Raw genomic sequence first — 18,521 nt, 5'->3', positions numbered from 1 at the left:
GCGTAAGTCATCCATTCTGCGTGTTTTGAACCTGTCGGGTGTGGGGAAAAAGGTATATCAAAATATAAATTGTTTAATTTGTTACATGATAACTTTCAGGGCTGTATTGTTTGTCTTAAAACAAAGATCTCTTACATAAACTGTAGAAACAATTTGTGGCAAGTGAATATCTTTATTAGTCAGAAATGTAAATAGCACGAGGTACAGTCAGACGTTAACGCTAAAAAGATAATACAAAATAGTCCTGGGAAGTTGTTTCCATTGTGGTAGGTGTGTACAGAGCATCCCTGACTGACTGCATCACAGCCTGGTATGGGAACTGTATTGACGTCAAAGGCAATGCGAAGTGTCAAGAAGGCAGCTGAGCACATGCATCAGTGGATGTGAATTTCCCAAGACCTTACGATGAATGCAGTGTCAATAAAAGATCGTAGTTACACCAACCACAGATTGTTTCAGATGATGCCACATGGAAAATGGCTCTGCAGCCAAAGGTCACTGGCAGTAGAGAGCTACTTCTCCCACACAACCAGGCACCTGAATGAGCTGGCTCAAGTAAAGAAAATTTGATTTGGGAAATACCCCGACCTCAACATGCCCCCCAGCCCGAAATCAATTTGATGTATTTAAAAAAAATGTTGTATTCCTAAATAAAGCTATAATCATCTTTCTCTGATTTGTTTACGATACACCAGTGGAAAGACACATTCAGTCTTTATGCCCCAAAGGATGTGTACACAAGCACAAATGCACGTCCACATCCACCTTATAAAAGCTTGAGGGGACTACTTGGCCTTGGTGCCATGGTTAATTATTTCATTAACCACACACAGGCTTTCTGAAAGAGCGGCTGTAACATTTGAGTCCCAGGATACAGCAGCAAAAGCTTTTACCAGGGCAGATGGTCACTTTTCAGCTCCATACACAGCCTCCTAAACAGACTCCATTTTATTAATTCTATTTGCAGATCTAGTAGAAGAGAAGTAGAAGAACATGGCAACATAGCCTACATGTGGTTTGTAATGAGACTAAAGAAGAAATTGTAGAGTAAAAGCATGCAGTCGGTTCTTTCCACAAAATTAGGACTGTTATTTTGGCGAATAAGTTATCAAGCACACAAGTCACAAAAACATAATCGTCTGTATCTAATTTAGTTTTCCATTTAAATTCAAAGATAAACTTACACTATTTTAACATGGGTGTTTGAGAGAAAAAATAACCAAGTGAACCTGCAATACATGATTTCAAACAATACATCACAGTGACAAATGAGTAAGTTTTTACATTTCATTGGGAGGCACTGGGATTAAAAAAAAACAATTAGTGTGATAAACTTTCTCATATTTAAGGTTTGCCTGATGCTAATGGGTGCACTTCTCTAACAAAAGGACTTCTAGGACATTATGATGACGTAAGCCTTCTGTAGTGGGTGGTCTGTTGCAGAGCAACCACCAGCTCGCTATCATGGCCATGGCCAGTCAATCATCTTCAGCCTTTATGCAGTTGGAAAATGGACACTTATCCAAGCAGAATATCTCTAATGGATCATTACAGTAAACCCTACGTTCCCTAGTGGGCACAAAGCCGCTCATCTCTCCAGCGGCTATGTTGCATCATTATATTTTTCTAAACTGTTATTGGTGGTGATGCTGCAGATGAAACTCAGCTAAGACTTGGCAAAGATAAAAGCGATATCAACATGTCAAAGATAAAAGATGCAGAGTCATCTGCAACCAGTTCAACTCAGTTCTTTATTATACATACAAGCAAAGATGACATTGTGTATCAAGAATGAATAGAATAAAAACGCCATATAGACTAAGTTCTATATGTTGTATACCCGAGTATTGTCATAAAACAGAGCCTTTCCAGATCAGTACACTGTATAGTACAGCTCTCATATATGTACCATGTCCCCAATTCTCCACACTAGCAATATGCCTCTCATCAGCTTAGGTAATGTGATCACGCATTCAGCTGTCTACAGTCAGTGGTCTCTTACATAAGTCATCTCTGTCTAGAGCTACTGCACTGCAGAATCAGCAGCTGTAATTCAGGACACATTCTGGTTGTTATAGCTGCCATAGGCTTTCCTGGAACATCCAATCATTGAGCATGCAAAAATGGAATGGAGGAGCATACTACATTTCCTTAAACTGGCAAGTCTCCTGCCACAGTAGCAGTGAAGACATCAGAAAACTGGACCCCATTCAGATTGAGTCGTTTAAAAATATCTTGCACATTTGTCTTTAGGGTCAACGGGTCACAGAGGTAACGTACATCATCAGAAATATGCAACAGCCTGAGAAGGAGAGCAGCCCTGGTGAAGAGGCCACATAGGGTGCCATGGAAATTAGAATCCACAAGAAGTGCCAGCCATCCCGGGTTCAGGGTCTCACCTACAGAGAAAAAAGAACATACTAACACACAACATGTAACATCATAGCTACTTATAAACTGATTATGATATCCATTTCCATATCAATATCTAGAGTATAACAAGGCACCATACCAGTGATGTGGCAAGTTTAGCTACATCTCACTGTAAACAAGACATTACTTACTGAAGCATACTGGCGTTTTTTACTTTTTTTTTTTACTTTAGCTTTCTAATGGATTATAACATAATATTGACAAAATATAATGGTGACAGAATTGTCACTGTGCTATCTCAAACAAGTTTCAAGTCTTTGCAAGTTGATTTTCAGACATTACTGGGATGAATGTTAACCAGTGGCAAAAACTAGAAAGTGCACTCCTCACAGTGCAGATCCCCGCCAGGGGCTGTTATGGGGTGCAGCTGTTAGGACATGAGGAAGGTGAGGGAGAAATAGGGTCTGTACGATGGGCAGAAATGAAGCGGTTTTGGAAGTGCTGTCTACATGACTGGATGGTGCGTTCATGGTATATGGCATTTTTTGTACGAAATAGGACTGGTTGGCAACTGTTTGTTTCCAGACTGACAGACTGAAGGGGCCGAAAACATAATCCCCGCCCCCGGTGGGGATAAAAACAGTATGCTTTAGAAAATGGCCATGCCAGACCAATGGTCCACAAACAACTTTCAACCTGGCATCCCTAATTTTGGGCATTATAAGCAAGAATTTCAAAAAGTTTTCTTGAAATGGGGAGAGAGATGGGGAGTGACATGCAGCAAAGGTCGCCAGGAACGGGACTTGAACCTGCGACACGCTGTCAGGCATCAGAGCCTATGTGGTATGCGCCTAGACCACGGGCGCAGCGCCAATTTCTTTTTGTTGCAGATCTATAAGCTCAGAATGCATTGGGGTGCAATGCGTTGTGAGCTTGTAGACAAGCTATTTTCACAATTTGATGTTCGATGAAGTATATACAGTAGGGTTTAAGAGGTTAAATGAATGATTTTTTTTTTACCTGGTTCAAAGTCTTTGCAGACTGCAAGGTTCTCTAGGATCTGCGCAACATTCTCCTCTGCCCACAATCTGAGTCTCTCTGCCAAGGCAACAGACTGACAGTATTTGTTTACAATCTGGAGCAGGTAAGGAAGCAGACATGCAGACATCACGGAGGGCTCTGCAAACACATTGGCTTCATCTTGCTCATACAGACTGGCACACCTGTTGAAGGTAAAAAAATAACAATTGAGCAATATAAGAAGAATCTGTCATAATACAAATGTTGTCTAGATGAGAGTACTGACTGGGTGAGGAAACACACCCCATCTCATTGGCTTCTTTCAAAACAGCTCCAAGGTTAGGTTCAGGCAGATGACAAAGCAGCACCTCCAATGTCCCAGGACTATCCCAGTATTTCTCCACTAGCAGATCCAACAAGAAGGGCACTGCCTGATTGACCTGCATCAGGTATATGTTTCTCTGGCCTGCTCCTCCTCTTCTGGCATGGTAGAGCATGGAAGCGAAACAAGCTGCCTTCATCCTTACCTGTTGGCTCTCATCCTGCAACAGGCAGAGGGTTGTGTTGATCAACCTGCACAAAACAAAATAGACACATTTCCTTTATCCCTCAAAGGAAGTAGCAGAGAGATCATGAGATCCAAGACCTGATTTTAAACGTCAGTACCTGGTGCTGATAGCTAGGAACGCGTGGTTCTCTTTCAGGGCTCGTCTCATTAAGGGAGCTCCAGCCATACACAGAGCCTGAGCACAGGCCATCCTGAGAGCTTCCGGAGCCACCGGGTCCCCGTGGACCTCCAACATGCTGCACAAGCGCTGGAACATGGAAATCTGAAGGCTGATGTACATACAGATAAGAATGAAGTGAGGGAGGAGGAGTTCATTGTCTCAAAGTAATTATTTTCACACAGAGGCAGGAAACAATGAAATACATCAAATGTAAAGGCCAACCTCTGGGAAAGCAGCAGGCTGGCAGCAGAAAGGACCCAGGAAAGGAACTCTGGTCCACCGTTCTGCCCTTCCAGGTAACCGAGCAACAACTCCAGGCACTCCAGCAGAATGGGCTCATCCAGTGCAGTTGACACAGAAGAATGAAGGGGTAAGGCGGACTGACATCCAGAGGACATCACTGCTACCAGGGCTGCAAGGTAGGTCCTACGGTACTCCACACTGTGACTCAACAGTGCCTCCCTCAGGTTGAGCTGGGCAGAGAAAACACTGTCAGTCTTTAGCACTGACATGGACATTGTGTCCATAAATAATCCTGACTGCAACGGATTCTATAGGGAATATCTGAAATATAATAAGGGTATATTCAAGTGTGATAAAATACCACATTTGACCCAAATGTAACGGAAATGGGTATCTACAGTATACATGGAGTATATCTTTCTAAAACGTATCTTGTGATAAAGGGTGACTAATCCCCTTTTCAACAGGGGTTGAACCAGTTCCTGCCTAACAGAACCAGTTCTAGAACCAAAGTTATTTTTATGGAAAAGTGGCCCTAGTGGAATTGTAAAAAAAAAACTAAAGGGGATATAGCTATAAAGAACTTTATGACACAGGACAGAAAGACAGATCCTTGACTTTAATCACAGTCGTGCTTAATTTTTTAAGTGTGGTATATAAACAATGTTTGATTTGACTGGATTTTACTCACTGTGTAGGTTCAAATATTCAAGATTATTGAATATAATAGCTCATACACACCCATTTCTTGCGGAAGGGGAAAATAAGATCTCCAGGCTGATTTCACTCTCAAATTGCATTATATTCAAGCTTATCTTTGTTTCCTTGATTTCCTTATATTGTGTTCTAGCAAAGTCATGTTGTACTGAAAGCTGTTGGACAGGTTTTGAAAAGGGGCTTATGCAGCAATCTCTACTTGAGAGAAGGAATCATGTCTTACCTGCAGCACCCTCTGGATCACCTGCAACAAACTAGCCTCTTGTAAGTCACACCCATCCACCACACAAGTGACCAATGTGAACTTCAATTCAGGGCTTGCTGTAGAAAAACCTTCCCATATTTGACAAGCCTGCATTAGGTCTGCACACAAAAAGTGAATAGCTTTTTGATGGAAGGACGAAGACCCAACCTGTAGGATTGAAATAAAGGATTTATCAAAAATGTGTGTGTGTGTGTGTGTGTGTGTGTGTGTGTGTGTGTGTGTGTGTGTGTGTGTGTGTGTGTGTGTGTGTGTGTGTGTGTGTGTGTGTGTGTGTGTGTGCGCGCGTGACATGTGTGCATCAGTGGCGTGTCCATTGTCCAGGTGCCACCCCATTACCCATTTTGTGCATTTGTAAATACGATCAGAGAGTGCTGGAATGCATCCAGGGTGCGTCGCAGCACTGACTGACCGGTTTTCTGAGCGTCTTAACATATGTGACAAGACAACAAAGTTAAAAACATTAAACACAGTAAGACACTGCAATGACAGTTATGAAAGTAGATAGAAGATAGATAGTTGCGCGCGCGTGCGTGCGTGCATGCGTGCGTGCGTGAGTGAGTGCGTGAGTGAGTGAGTGTATTGTATTATGTACACTTCTGCTTTGGCAATGTAAACGTATGTTTTCTCATGCCAATGAAGCCCTTTGAATTGAATTGAATTGAATTGAATTGAATTGAATTGAATTGAATTGAATTGAATTAAATTGATTTGAATTGAATTGAATTTAATTGAGTGATTGAGAGAGAAGAGAAGAGAGTAAAGTATAGTATAGCAAAGTATACCTGAAGTCTATGCTGTGGTGTATGTAGCTCACGCAGAAGTGTGTCACTGATCTTGAGCAGGAAGGCCTCAGAGCAGAATGTTCTCAGTGAGTGTGCTACTCCAAGGTAGGCCCCTCTCACCATGGGACAGTGCTGGGCTCCAGTCGACAGCCACATCAAGTCTTCCACTCTGCTTACCACCTCACACAGATCAGCTGAAGCGGCCCTACAATTAATTACATGATGTTCTCAAAGTGTTTACCACAGCCACGTGTTGATGACCATGCGACTGTATGCCACAGAATGTCCAGTTTCCACTAGCAAAAAGCACATTGTTTTTAACCTTAGTTTACAAATTCACTTTGGGCTTACATGAGGACACCTGACAGCACACCATATTATAGACATCTTTAGTGTTAACTGGTAACCATCAGCTCATGAAGGAATAAACGATGGCTTACCTGTCTGTGCATAGAGCTCTGTCTAGAATGGCTTTGATCTGTAATAGCTGTCCATGGAGTTGGTTGTGACAAGAGGGTTTCTGGGAGTACAGCAGCTCAGCTGTCAATTGGAGGATATTGTTCATGTATTCTGACGGAGGAGTCATGGCAACCAAGGCCTTGGAGGACATCACTCTGACACTATAGATGGGGCTGGCAGCCAAATGGAGTAAAGGAGCCCGGAAGTCTGACAGAGCTCTGGGAAAGAAAGACCAGACAAGATCCAAATACCAGGCCAGGTCATGAGAAGAGTAAGCAATACAATACAATAATTGTCATGAGAAATAGCTCAGATGATTTCAATGTAACATAATACATAACGAGCTCCATGGCTAAAATTATTATCACAATTATTCTAGCTTGATATTGTAATCCTCATTGTTGCTAATTATGAGTTGTCATTTTGCTGCTCATTGTGTTGATCCGTGCCCTATCTTTGGAACTGTATGTAGTGGCCTCAGTGATTTTGTCGTGCCTCCGTGTGCCGGATGGATGGGGAGATGAGTTGACTAGGTGCAAAAGCTGATCAAATATGAGCTGAATCTGAATTTATTGTCAGGTTTCACAATGTCAAACAGAAAATCATAATCTAAGATTTTTTTAAATAAATTGTGAAGGCCTAAAAATACAGAAAGACTAAACTAAAGGATGATCTAGCTCAAGCAGATTACATGACGTGCAAACTACAATCACCCTGTCATGTCTGGGATGCCAGGCTGGAGTTTGGCCAATAGTGTGAGGACAGGGTAGAGGGACGGGTGGAGGTATAGCCTGGCCTCCCCGGACGCTCCATGGAGGTCTTGTGCTGCCCCCTTTAGCTCTTGCAGAAGGAAGGGCTGCAGTGCAGGGTAGTGGATGAAGAAGGCAGGGGGAGACATGGCATGCTGCGTAGAGCCTTCCTCACCCCCAGGCTGCTGGCCAACCATTCGTGAGCACAGAGAACCTGTAATAAAGTGAGTTCAATTAGCATTAGAAGATATCTGACTAGAAAGTAACAAGACGAACCTCGGTTCGAAGTGAAGCGGTGGACAGATAAAACCTCCAATAGCACATGAAACCAAGTCATTTGATGAGACGATCAAATTGTAGATGTTCCTCTCCATGCTGACTATAGCAAAGTTAACCATGCTATTACCTATAGGGTTGAATTGTCATGTGAAGCTTCACCAATCCAATGCAATAGGTGAGACCTATGCAATAAGTGAGACCTATTGCATATTTGAAAAAGCCTATTCATTCTGGACTGATATTTTACACGTACGGGACAGGAAAGACCTGTTCATTCTGGCCTGGAGTGACCATATATGGACATAAGGTAACGGACATTCTGTTTTTGAAAAAACCTGTTCATTCTGGACTGAAATGACCATATATGGGCGTGATACACAGAAAGCCATTCATTGGAGGTAACGGACATTCTGTTTTTGAAAAAACCTGTTCATTCTGGACTGAAATGACCATATATGGGCGTGATACACACAAAGCCATTCATTGGAAGCGGTTTCCACCGCTTCAAAAAAGGGTTGGTACATCAAATAAAACTAGACCAGGTCAACCTGGTTGTGCCAGACCCCCTGTCTGTCATCATCATTTATGACATCATGCCTTTTGTAGGCATGTCATCATCATGTCATCATCATATATACCCTTTATATAGAAAAGGGACAGACCGACATTTGCTTATGTAGGCCTACCCATTTCATGGGTCTGGCAAACACAATGTTTATCGTATTGCAAGGGTCTTCAACAGGGGGTCTGGGACCCCTAGGAGGTCCTCAGAGTTACTACAGGGGGTCCTCCAAATATTTGTGTGGTAGAAACCTTTTTTTGGCGCCTTTTTTATATTAACCACTTGAACCTATAGTGTCCATATTCTGAGAACTTTAGCCAAAAATAGCAGATCTACAAGCTCTCAACGCGTTGTGAGCTTGTAGATTGGCTATTTTCGGCAAAGAGCTTTGGTGTAGGGGGTAAAAATAGCAGACTATAAGTACAAAGTGAAAGGTCAACTTTATTAAGTATTGACAGTTCAAGTGGTTAAATATCTGACAACACACACTGACATGAATCCAAAATACACTGATGATCGTGCTGTCAAACAATGAAACAATATGGAATTTATGAAAAGGTTGTGAGGGTCCCTGCTTCATCTCTCTCTCATCTAAGGGGTCCTTGGCCTGAAAATGTTGAAGACCCCTGGACTAGAAAGTAAAAAGGGTTGGTACATTAAATAAAAACACAATGTTTATCGTATTGGAAACTGTCGCCCCAAGCTCCAGACACACCCAGGTTAATTAACGTCTTACTGTACAACTGCAGGGCAGCATTCCTCATCGCCCAGCAAGGAGAACTGAGCAGAGTGAGGGACAAGATGGCTATATCAGGAGCAAACTGAAGGATGGCCACTCCCAGCCCAGAGCCACGCACCAAGGCCTGCAGAGTGTGGACTGCACTCACCTATGTAGAATGGATAGGATGTGTGAGCTTGCATACAGTACAACTTGTATGTACAGTATTTGCAGTTTGTCAGACATTTTTGAGTTTCTTATTTTTCATCCATGCCATTTGTACCTGAGGCAGGTCCAGTGTTTGGTCCCAGTTCTGAGGTAGAGGAGTTCTAGCTGTCTCCAGTAAGGTGTGTACACTGTGGGCCAGAAGGGGCCGGGATTTGCTGGCCTCCTCTGCAGACACTACACACAGGATAAGCATGGGAAGCCCTGCTGCTCGCCGCGTCACAGATGTACAGCGAGGAGACTGTAAAACGTGTAGCCCCTGGAAAGTGAAAGTCAGAGCATGAAATTAACTTGTCAAGTAGCAGTCTGAAGGGTGGATCATTAACCCATTTATTTAAACCTGAGGCCGATTCTAAAGAACGTCACCTAAGTTTTCAGAAAGATTATTTTTATGTATTCTGTACATGGCAACAACTACCCCAAAAGGGGTTCCCCGATTGAAAGGCATATTTACGTATGGGGGTTCCCAGTCTAAATGGGTTAAATAACCCATGGTGACACCGTTGAGAGCTTACTTGTTTCAGCATTTGGGCTGGGATGTCCCTAAGCTCCAGATTGCTACTGCTTAGCAGAGAGGCACATAATTTGGTGAAGCCCACACAGCAACCTTCCACTGCCCCCTGGTGGAGAGAACCATTTGTTGTTTTTGCAGGGATGAGGATGAAGTGAACTATGCCAAGGCTTGGGCTGGATGAGTATATCTTTCTTACCCAATGGCGACATTTAAGCAGAATGTCTTTGAATACTTTTGATGCCCGTTTTAGCTCCTCCGCTGTTAGGAGTGATAGAGCTGTTTTGGATTCGGCAAGGATTCTCTCCACAAGAGATCCTAAAAAGATTCCTATTTCCTAGAGAAGAATAGAAAATACATTCATCCACAATACATACGGCAAAGATTCATATCTGTGGTGTCAGATGGTGTTTCAATACTCTCTATAGCATATATTGGCATGCACTTCTATTTTACCTTGAGTGTAACCCAGCAGCAGGTTAGAACCAAGCTGTGTTCTTCAGACAGCAGAACACACTCCTCTCCTTCTCCACGACTCTCCGCATCATCTTGGGCTATCAGAGAACTGATGGCATTCCCCATGTCACAGAAAGATGGGGGCACATCTGTCAAAGAATGCAGTGATTTAAAGACACTAGTCCATACTCACATTTCCATCCACCATCTGTCTGGATCTTTGCAGACTAACCTGGTAGCTACTTCTGGATTTATTGATTTTTTCTGGGATAAGGCTTATGATTTTTGTCACAATCGCCACAAATCAACACTCAGGATTTTTGAGCAGTTCTCCTGGAAGGAGCTAAGCTCCAACATCTGGCTTTGTCCAGTCCTCCAAAAATATCCAGCCTACATATTGGCACAAATGGATCAAAGTTTGTTGTACGCCATGGGTCCCATTGGCCACGCTTTGCAGGATGTCCTGTGATTGGCCAGCCTAATAAAATTAACTCAAAAATAGCACTGCTCACTCACTTCACACTAGGTGTGATTTATTTAACCACACACACACACACACACACACACACACACACACACACACACACACACACACACACACACACACACACACACACACACACACACACACACACACACACACACTATGTACTCCAATTGAAGGAGTAAGTATCTCAGGGTCTTGTTCTCTAGTGAGCGAAGGATGGAGCGTGAGAAGGGGGAAAAGGGAAGTCTGGGCTTTTCTGCTGGAACTGCTACCTCTGCAACCCAACTTCGGATAAGCGGTTGAAGATGGATGGATGGATAGACAGACAGACAGACAGACAGACAGACAGACAAACAGACATACACACTATATATTACTATTTCTACAAGTATATATTATTACTACAAGTATTAAAAAACAAAAATAGAAAGCACATACAGTAACAGCTTGTTGTATAATTTATGCCACACACAGAACAATCTCAGATTCTCTATATGCTACATAACTCCCATTTTTCCAAATCAGTCTTCTCTCCTGGACACTGAAACATTACCATTCTGGTCAACAGTGTTGTCCTGGCCAGTACACCCATACAGTAGACCCAGCAGAAGCAGAGAGATATTCTCCAGCAGGCCCAGTATCTCAACAATCAGATTACGGTCGATTATGTCACAAAGAACACCGGGCACCTCAAGCAAACACCTCTCAAGGGCACTCAAAATACCTGGAACACAATTCATAACAACAAGGTCACAAAATTGTACCTTACAACAGATTAAGAATGGAAACATTCGTAATCTGTCAGAGTACGGCATGAGTGCAAAATGGCTGCCATGTTATTATGAACTCGGGACTCACCATGTATAGGTTTGGTCCTCGCAGCGAGCATCATATCAGCCTTAGCAGTCAGGTAGTGCTGTGCCAGTTCATTCACAAGGTATCTGGCCACACCAGAAGCCCTGGGATCACTTAAACTGCTCTCATTAACATCACTGTTTATCCAGAGATCCTGACACTGGCCTTGAGACCTACAGATGAAAGAGTTCACAAAAGCTTAGCGCTCACTAGCACAGAAGACTTTATTCTGAGAACACTGCATACACTGGAGGTGACGCTTACTTCTGGAGGAGCACCTTCATCATCAGGGCTCCCATTTGAGCCTCCTGTACCCGAGGACTGCAGAGAAGCTGCTTGGTTCGTCTGAACAACACAGGGGTGATGTCACCTGAAATACTGAGTGGGAAGAATCTCAACAGCAACCCTGCAGAGAGCTCTCGGATCTGGAAAAGATGAAAACATTTAAATTGTATCATTCCAGATATCTATTTTTGAGCTGTGCTAACCTAGCTCCTACTGTACATCTGGCTTTGTGTGTATGTCCGTATGTACGGGGATTGTGAAGCACCAGTACCTCATTAGTGGAATCTTCTAAACAGCCAATGAGGACCAACTGTTTTGATCTGCAGAAGAAGTTCCACTGTCCTCTTTGCCTGGCCCAATTAATAAGAGAGGCCATGTTCACTGCAAAAGATATTTCATGAAGATCGTTAGTACATGATAATATTAAAGCCATATACAGACAAACTAGCAGGCATTGTATGCTCCATATTGGGTATACATTAGAGTACAAGAATAAATGTCAGCCTTCGCCTTGCTTTTCCATTACGGCTCTTAAACTGCAATAGCCTCCTTTACGGTGCAACCTCCAAAGTTCTCAAGAAACTTTCAGTACGTGCAAAACTCTGCAGCCCAACCCGAAACAGAGACTACATCACCCCAGGCCTCCACGACCTTCACTGGCTCCCAGTCAAACACAGAATAGATTTCAAAATACTGGTCACCAACTACTGTACAATGCCCTGAACAACCAGGCTCCCCGCTACCTCTCCAACCTCCTCAAACACTACAACTCCTCCCGCTCCCTCAGGTCTGGTGATGCCAACCTCTTGGTCATCCCCAAAACAAAACATAAACACACCTTGGGTGACAGGGCCTTCTCAGTTGCAGCCCTCTCCCTTTGGAACTCATTCCCACCTCGTATCAAAGCCACCCTTGCCCTGTTAAAAGCCTCCTTGAAAACTCAACTTTTCAGACTCGCTTTCCCAGCCTAAATCAAATCTCTCTTTCTGTCTTTTAGTCTTAGTTTAATGTAGTTGTTTTTTGCTCAGTTTTTAACCATTTAACTAATAAAGTTGTTTATTTAACTATATAAATCTTATGCATTATTATTATTATTAAACTAACCTGGTGGCTGCCCCTTCTTTTTATCTGGACTCCAGGTGTCTGTGCAGGTTTCCAGAACTGCAGAAAGCAGCATCAATACAGTCTTCTTCCTCTGATAACTGTGTCCTGGTGCCAGATAGGAATATGGGAGCTGACCCAACCAATCCACAAAACCTAAATAATATAAGAATTCTCCATCAACTTGCCCCAAAGAAGTGATTTTTATTATATACCGTATGTAATTAAGAACAGTTTTTATTTCTCTCACCAACTCCCTGTCTCAGTAACAGCTCTGCTTCCTTGGCAAGGTTGGTATCTCCATTGTTTTTGCCCCTTGGTCCTCTGACATGGGTCAGGCAGCAGTCTCTGATACGAACCAGGAACCTCTTTACTCGTGCCTGTAAATGTTGCCGGAAAGGTGAGGATTCACAATTCAGATTTTGAGTAATAAATGACCTCATCAGGGACAGCTCCTCTGAAGTTGGTGCATCCTTTGTCTTTGGTGAGCAACACAGGACATTGAGGGCAGCAAGACGGACTTTGTCATCCGCAGTCCCGAGAGCCAACTGGAGGGTCTCCAGGGCTGAGTCACCTTGCAGTGCCAAAGGTGAAACACCACCTGTGGCCCTGCAGGAACTCATGATGCAGGCCCAGGCATGGAGGTGGCCTGGGGTGGCCGGCTCTAAGAAGGCCAACAGAGGTTCCATAGCAGAAGGGAAGACTCGTAAGGTACAGGGTAATATGTGGCTTGAGCTGTTGTTCTGAAGAAGGGTCACTTCAGAGGTCAAAGCCTCAAGAAGGGTGGACCTCCAACGCAAGGCCCACTGATTGGCAAAATACAGCTCAGTGGGCATGGAATCCTTCGGTGGGGCATCACACAGTTCCTTCCTCTGCTGCTGGATCAGGCATTTGTAAAGCTCAGAAGCACATGGTGACAGATGATTGGTGGAGAGGCACTTCAGGAGATGATTGGGAATTTCAGTATATCTATCCAGCACCTGTGTTGTTGAGGAGACGTGAGTCAAATTCAGCAATGCCTTCTATCTGAATTTCCCCAAATCAAATAAAGGTCTATCTTATCTATCTATTGGTTATTCTACATTTTAGTAAAATAACTATTTAACTCACCGTGTCAGTACCCAAATATGGGAGTAGAGCACAAAGAGGCGAATATTTGGCTTTTGCCTCCCATGGGAGTTTGATTACACGTTGAAGTAGAGTAGAATAAAGACCTTTCTTTCTGTCTCCAAATCGTTGACAGTCCATCTCATAGATCTCCAACAAAAGACAAAAGGCACAGTGCACAAACTCTTGCACACCGTCCACCTGCCATTACAAATAGAGAACGAGAGTTATATATATATATAAATATACATTTTAAGCAAATGGGCAAAACACAACCTGTTCGAGGACATGAACCAGGAGTGCGTAAATCCTTACAATAAGAATAATTAAAATAACTCAATTTACCACAGTATATGGTAACTTTATTTTTATTTAGAGTAATCTGATGAAGTCAGTCACACTCACTGGGCTCTCTGCATTGTTCCAGATAACTTTAACTAGCTCCGATCGTAGACTGCTGTCTTCAGCTAGTAGGCGAACACCTGTCATGTCCAGGATGTCAACCAGACTCTCTTTCACTTTCTTCAACCATAGTATCAATGCTGCAATGAGAACAGTCTTAATACTTCATTTTGCCATATACGGTATACAATTACATGACTAAATCAATTGTACATTATGTTTCACCTTCAAAGACATAGTAGTGACAGCCTGACTTCTCCTCACACAGAGCAGAGATGAGAGGAAACAAACCTCCGAGGAGTAAACACGCCTGGAACAGAAATAATATATTTTAGTTCAGGGGTCTTCAACGTTTTCAGGCCAAGGAAGGACCCCTTAGTTGAGACTTGAGAGAGATGAATCAGAGACCCCCACAGCCTGTTCATAGATTGCATTTAGTTTCATTGTTTGACAGCACAATCATTTGTGTATTTTGGATTCATGTCAATTTGTGTTTTCAGATACAGTATTTAACCACTTGAGCCGTCCGTCATTACCTATTAATAAACTTGACCTTTCACTCTGTACTTAGTCTGCTCTTTTTCCGCTCTACACCAAACCGCTTTGCCGAAAATAGCTGATCTACAAGCTCACAGCGCCTCGCGCTGCGCTCTACAAGCGCTGCTTGTAGATCTGCTATTTTTGGCTAAAGTTCTCAGAATATGGTTAATATAAAAAAGGAGCAAAAAATATTTCTATCACACAAAGATTTGAAGGACCCCCTGTAGTAACTCTGAGGACCCCCGTCCCAGAACCTCTGTTGAAGACCCCTGTTTTAGTTCACTGAGGAAGGGAAGCACAAGAGACAAAGGTCAATGAACTGGATATACCTCTGTAGTGTCCCCACGGGAGCTGAGCAGGATCTGGGGCCGGCTGCAGGTCAACAGCCCCCTGCTCACAGCTAGCCTGTCTACTCCATCTTGCCCCAGAGAGTTGCACTGCACATGGAGCTCACCAACAGTCAGCATCCAAGGACCTAACAGATGCATTGCATCAATTCAATAACATGAATCCTAACATTGATCTATCTCTGTACCCACAGCAGATCCATTTTCAACGATGACCGTTACATTATTCTTTCCGTTTTTTTGGAGGGGAGATTATAGAACAGGGATGACATGCAGCATGACACAAACTAAATGGATTTCTTTCCCCACAATACATTTGCCCAGATATAATATTTCACAATACGCTCAGAATGAGCTATACTCAACCTTCGTCAAATAGATATTGAATAAAAATGTGCCTGAACTCAATTTCCATGGATGTAGTAAAATGCAGCACTACATTAGGGATGGGACGATATGAAAATGTCATATCATGATGATTGTGACAAAAGAAATCGCGATTTACGATATTATCACGATAATCAAAATCCATTATCCTGGGGTGGAACATTTGCCAAAAAATAGCAGATCTACAAGATCACAACGCGTTGCGATGCGTTGTGACTGTGAGCTTGTAGATCGGCTATTTTTTGGCAAAAACATTTGATAGAGTGAAAGAAATAATGTATCAACTACGTATATTATAAGTACCTTTTACCAATTATACAGGGTTTAAGTGCTACCGGATATGCAGCTCGGCAAATTAAAGGTGAATTGATCCCAGTGCATGACGGAGGATGATATCACGATAAATTAAATCTCCACGATACGATTATCGTGAGTGTTTTTTATCACAATAAACGATAATATCGCTTAACGTCCCATCCCTACACTACATCTTAAAACGTTGCTGGTTTTCATAATGTGAACTGATGCTGATGGTTTTGTACCTAAACGAGAGACCTGCAGCAGACTCCAAGCTGCCTCTCCTCCTCCAGCTCCACTTTCTGGTGCTGTGTTGATCAGCATGGCCACAGCGGTACCTGCCAACAGCCGTGTGTCCCTATTGGAGCACTGCAATGCACACACAGAGAACACAGGCACTGAGAAGAAAGAACTAAGGCAACCAGTAATTTGATACTTAAAGTTAGACAGACAGAGACCTTTCCCAGGATTATCTCCATGAGGGCCTGCAGGATACTCTGGACTGCTGGACTCCCCTGTTCCTTCACCCACACCAGAGGTGCTACCTCACCAGGCAAGAGCTGAAACACCTGCAAACAAACCTATGGACATCACAGGTTTCACATCAGTAACAACAACAACTATAATCAGTCACTCATAACTTAGCTCAGTGGTTCTCAAACTTGTTTGTGTCAATATTAATATGAATTTGGCCATGGAACCACATCTGACAATATTTTGTGCCAGGGACCCCCATACAGGATTTCTTGAAGATAGATCTACAAACTCACAATGCAGTTGTTTTCAAATAGCCAATTTATATAGGGTTAAAGTGGTTGAACTGATTTTGATATTATATTAACTACTATTTGCTGGGGGACCCCCTGGAACCCCCTCAAGGACCCATGGGGGTCCCCGGACACCACTTTGAGAACCACTGACATACAGTTGCTGTCTACAACTACTGTACCTTAACGGCAGCATAGCACATAGGTCCATTTCTCAGTGCTTCCTCTCGTAGTATAAGGGGGAACAACTCAGCCACCTTTTCTAACAAGGAGGGACAGATCTCTCGCCACACCACCCGGCCAATAGTGCTGTCCTCCAGGAACATGCAGGCTGAAAATGTTAAAGTCATATAGTTGAGAAGTTCATTACGAATGTAATTACAAACAGCAATACTATACATATATCATAAGCATTAACCCACACCAACCTCTCTGCAGATCCTCAATGGACATCTGAAAAGAAAGCATGGTGAAAGTTATCGCCAATGCAATGATGATCTTTTTTTAATTAAAATGTCTTCATTTATTATTAACTATTTGTATTACTAATATAATTATCTTTTTCTTGCAAACTGAGCCAGGAGTAGGGCTCGATAAGCATTTTGCTTCCCCTTCCCCGTTTTCAGTATCATGGACACCTTAATATGTTAAATGGACTTGATAACCTGTGCCTTGGACTTTCTCTTCTTAATAAGATTGTTATGCTCATACTGCACTAATGCACATTGCATATGTATGTATTGTTCTATGAGCTGGAAATAAACTAAACTGAACTGAACTGAACTGAATACATGGAGATTTGACAAACAAGGATAAATTGAATATTCGGTACCTGATCAATGTGGACTATGGAGTGCAAACAGAGATATGTTTCATTAAAAACTAGTTGGTGATCCACCTTTGCCAGATGTTGCAACATCTGCAAAAGAAAATGAAGACTCATTAAGATGCACCTTGTTGACTAAGCTATGCATCAAAACTAACCAGAGTGGATCTTCTAGAATCTAGAATTTAAGCCTGACCTGGTCCAGCTTACGACTGGCTGTAGAGATGTTGATCATCTGTAATTGCATGGAGATGAGGAGCTTCACTAGAAGCAGTAGGTGACTCTTATCCAAAGAATGTAGCTCTGCCTCTGGTATCTTTCTCAACAGCTGAGTGGCTTCCTCCAAACATCTCTCCTTGCATCTCTTCACAGCACTCCTGTTAAACATGTCACATTCATTCGATTTTTAAAGTTGACAGCCCTCGCCAGGATGAGATATTGGTCTGTGTTCAGTTGTAAATATTGTGTACCCCACCTGGAACATTCACCAAGTTTAATGACAAGGAGTTCGAGGGTTGTGCTGACATCTGTGGCTGTTGAACTTGTGGTTATGCAGTCTTGCAGACTCGCCATCAGATCTTCAGTCGACAACATATTTCCTTTAAATTCCACGGTAAATATCCCAGCTGTTATTATGGTTGTTATACACGTTTTACTACAAATGGTACCTCCTTCCTCGTGTGTCAAAATGTTCCATTCTTCTACTACGTGAAACCGGCGATATAACTAGAACAACAGGGAGTTTCTGCCATCTTGTGGCAGTATGGGTGTCGGTGCAGCCAGCGAGCGGCCCCAGAAAATACAGCAGCTTTTATGGTGTGAAGTCTGTGAACACATCGTTTTGGGATTTTATGAATCAATAGAGACGCGTAATATGATATGAAATGTTTATTATTCAATGAAATGTAAGTGTTCGAGTGTTATCGTGTAGTACAACTCCAAGCCAGTTGGTGTCTCTCTGGTGTTCTGTCGACTGTCAGCGTGTTTCTTTGGGGTCCAGAACAAGCATTCCTCTAGGTTGTGATTGGTTCAG

At 42.8% G+C, this 18,521-nt stretch overlaps 1 protein-coding gene across 1 annotated transcript; it reads right to left on the bottom strand.

Annotated features, from left to right (window-relative positions):
* Positions 1 to 1,855: 1,855 nt before the first annotated feature.
* LOC308296208 (tRNA (32-2'-O)-methyltransferase regulator THADA) lies at positions 1,856 to 18,088 on the bottom strand. Its single transcript, XM_080739379.1, has 31 exons — positions 17,964 to 18,088; positions 17,685 to 17,865; positions 17,495 to 17,581; positions 17,091 to 17,115; positions 16,845 to 16,993; positions 16,354 to 16,476; positions 16,141 to 16,264; positions 15,194 to 15,339; positions 14,550 to 14,634; positions 14,328 to 14,464; positions 13,926 to 14,123; positions 13,066 to 13,795; positions 12,819 to 12,971; positions 11,986 to 12,095; positions 11,694 to 11,854; positions 11,433 to 11,602; positions 11,128 to 11,298; positions 10,088 to 10,236; positions 9,831 to 9,968; positions 9,636 to 9,740; positions 9,179 to 9,379; positions 8,914 to 9,064; positions 7,301 to 7,550; positions 6,569 to 6,805; positions 6,129 to 6,333; positions 5,305 to 5,493; positions 4,344 to 4,594; positions 4,060 to 4,230; positions 3,697 to 3,966; positions 3,394 to 3,596; positions 1,856 to 2,399 (listed from the first exon to the last, which is right to left on the bottom strand). The coding sequence occupies exons 1-31, from the start codon at positions 18,080 to 18,082 to the stop codon at positions 2,152 to 2,154; spliced, it is 5,637 nt and encodes a 1,878-aa protein (XP_080595505.1). The 5' UTR covers positions 18,083 to 18,088; the 3' UTR covers positions 1,856 to 2,151.
* Between the last annotated feature and the right edge of the window lie 433 nt (positions 18,089 to 18,521).

This window comes from Nannobrachium achirus, assembly GCF_963921795.1.
Source record: "Nannobrachium achirus genome assembly, chromosome: 12".
NCBI lineage: Eukaryota > Metazoa > Chordata > Actinopteri > Myctophiformes > Myctophidae > Nannobrachium > Nannobrachium achirus.
Note: the sequence above shows the minus strand (reverse complement) of the source record. Positions and strands in the feature narration are given on the sequence as shown.

Bases quoted from the DNA above. Each gene is read 5' to 3' on its own strand.
- LOC308296208 (XM_080739379.1), bottom strand. From the start codon at position 18,082: ATGTTGTCGACTGAAGATCTGATGGCGAGTCTGCAAGACTGCATAACC. The intron at 16,477-16,844 runs GTACAGTAGTTG...TGATGTCCATAG, and splicing joins TGTGCTATGCTGCCGTTAAG to GTTTGTTTGCAGGTGTTTCA. The intron at 6,806-7,300 runs GTGATTGTAGTT...TTTCTTTCCCAG, and splicing joins GGCATCCCAGACATGACAGG to AGCTCTGTCAGACTTCCGGG.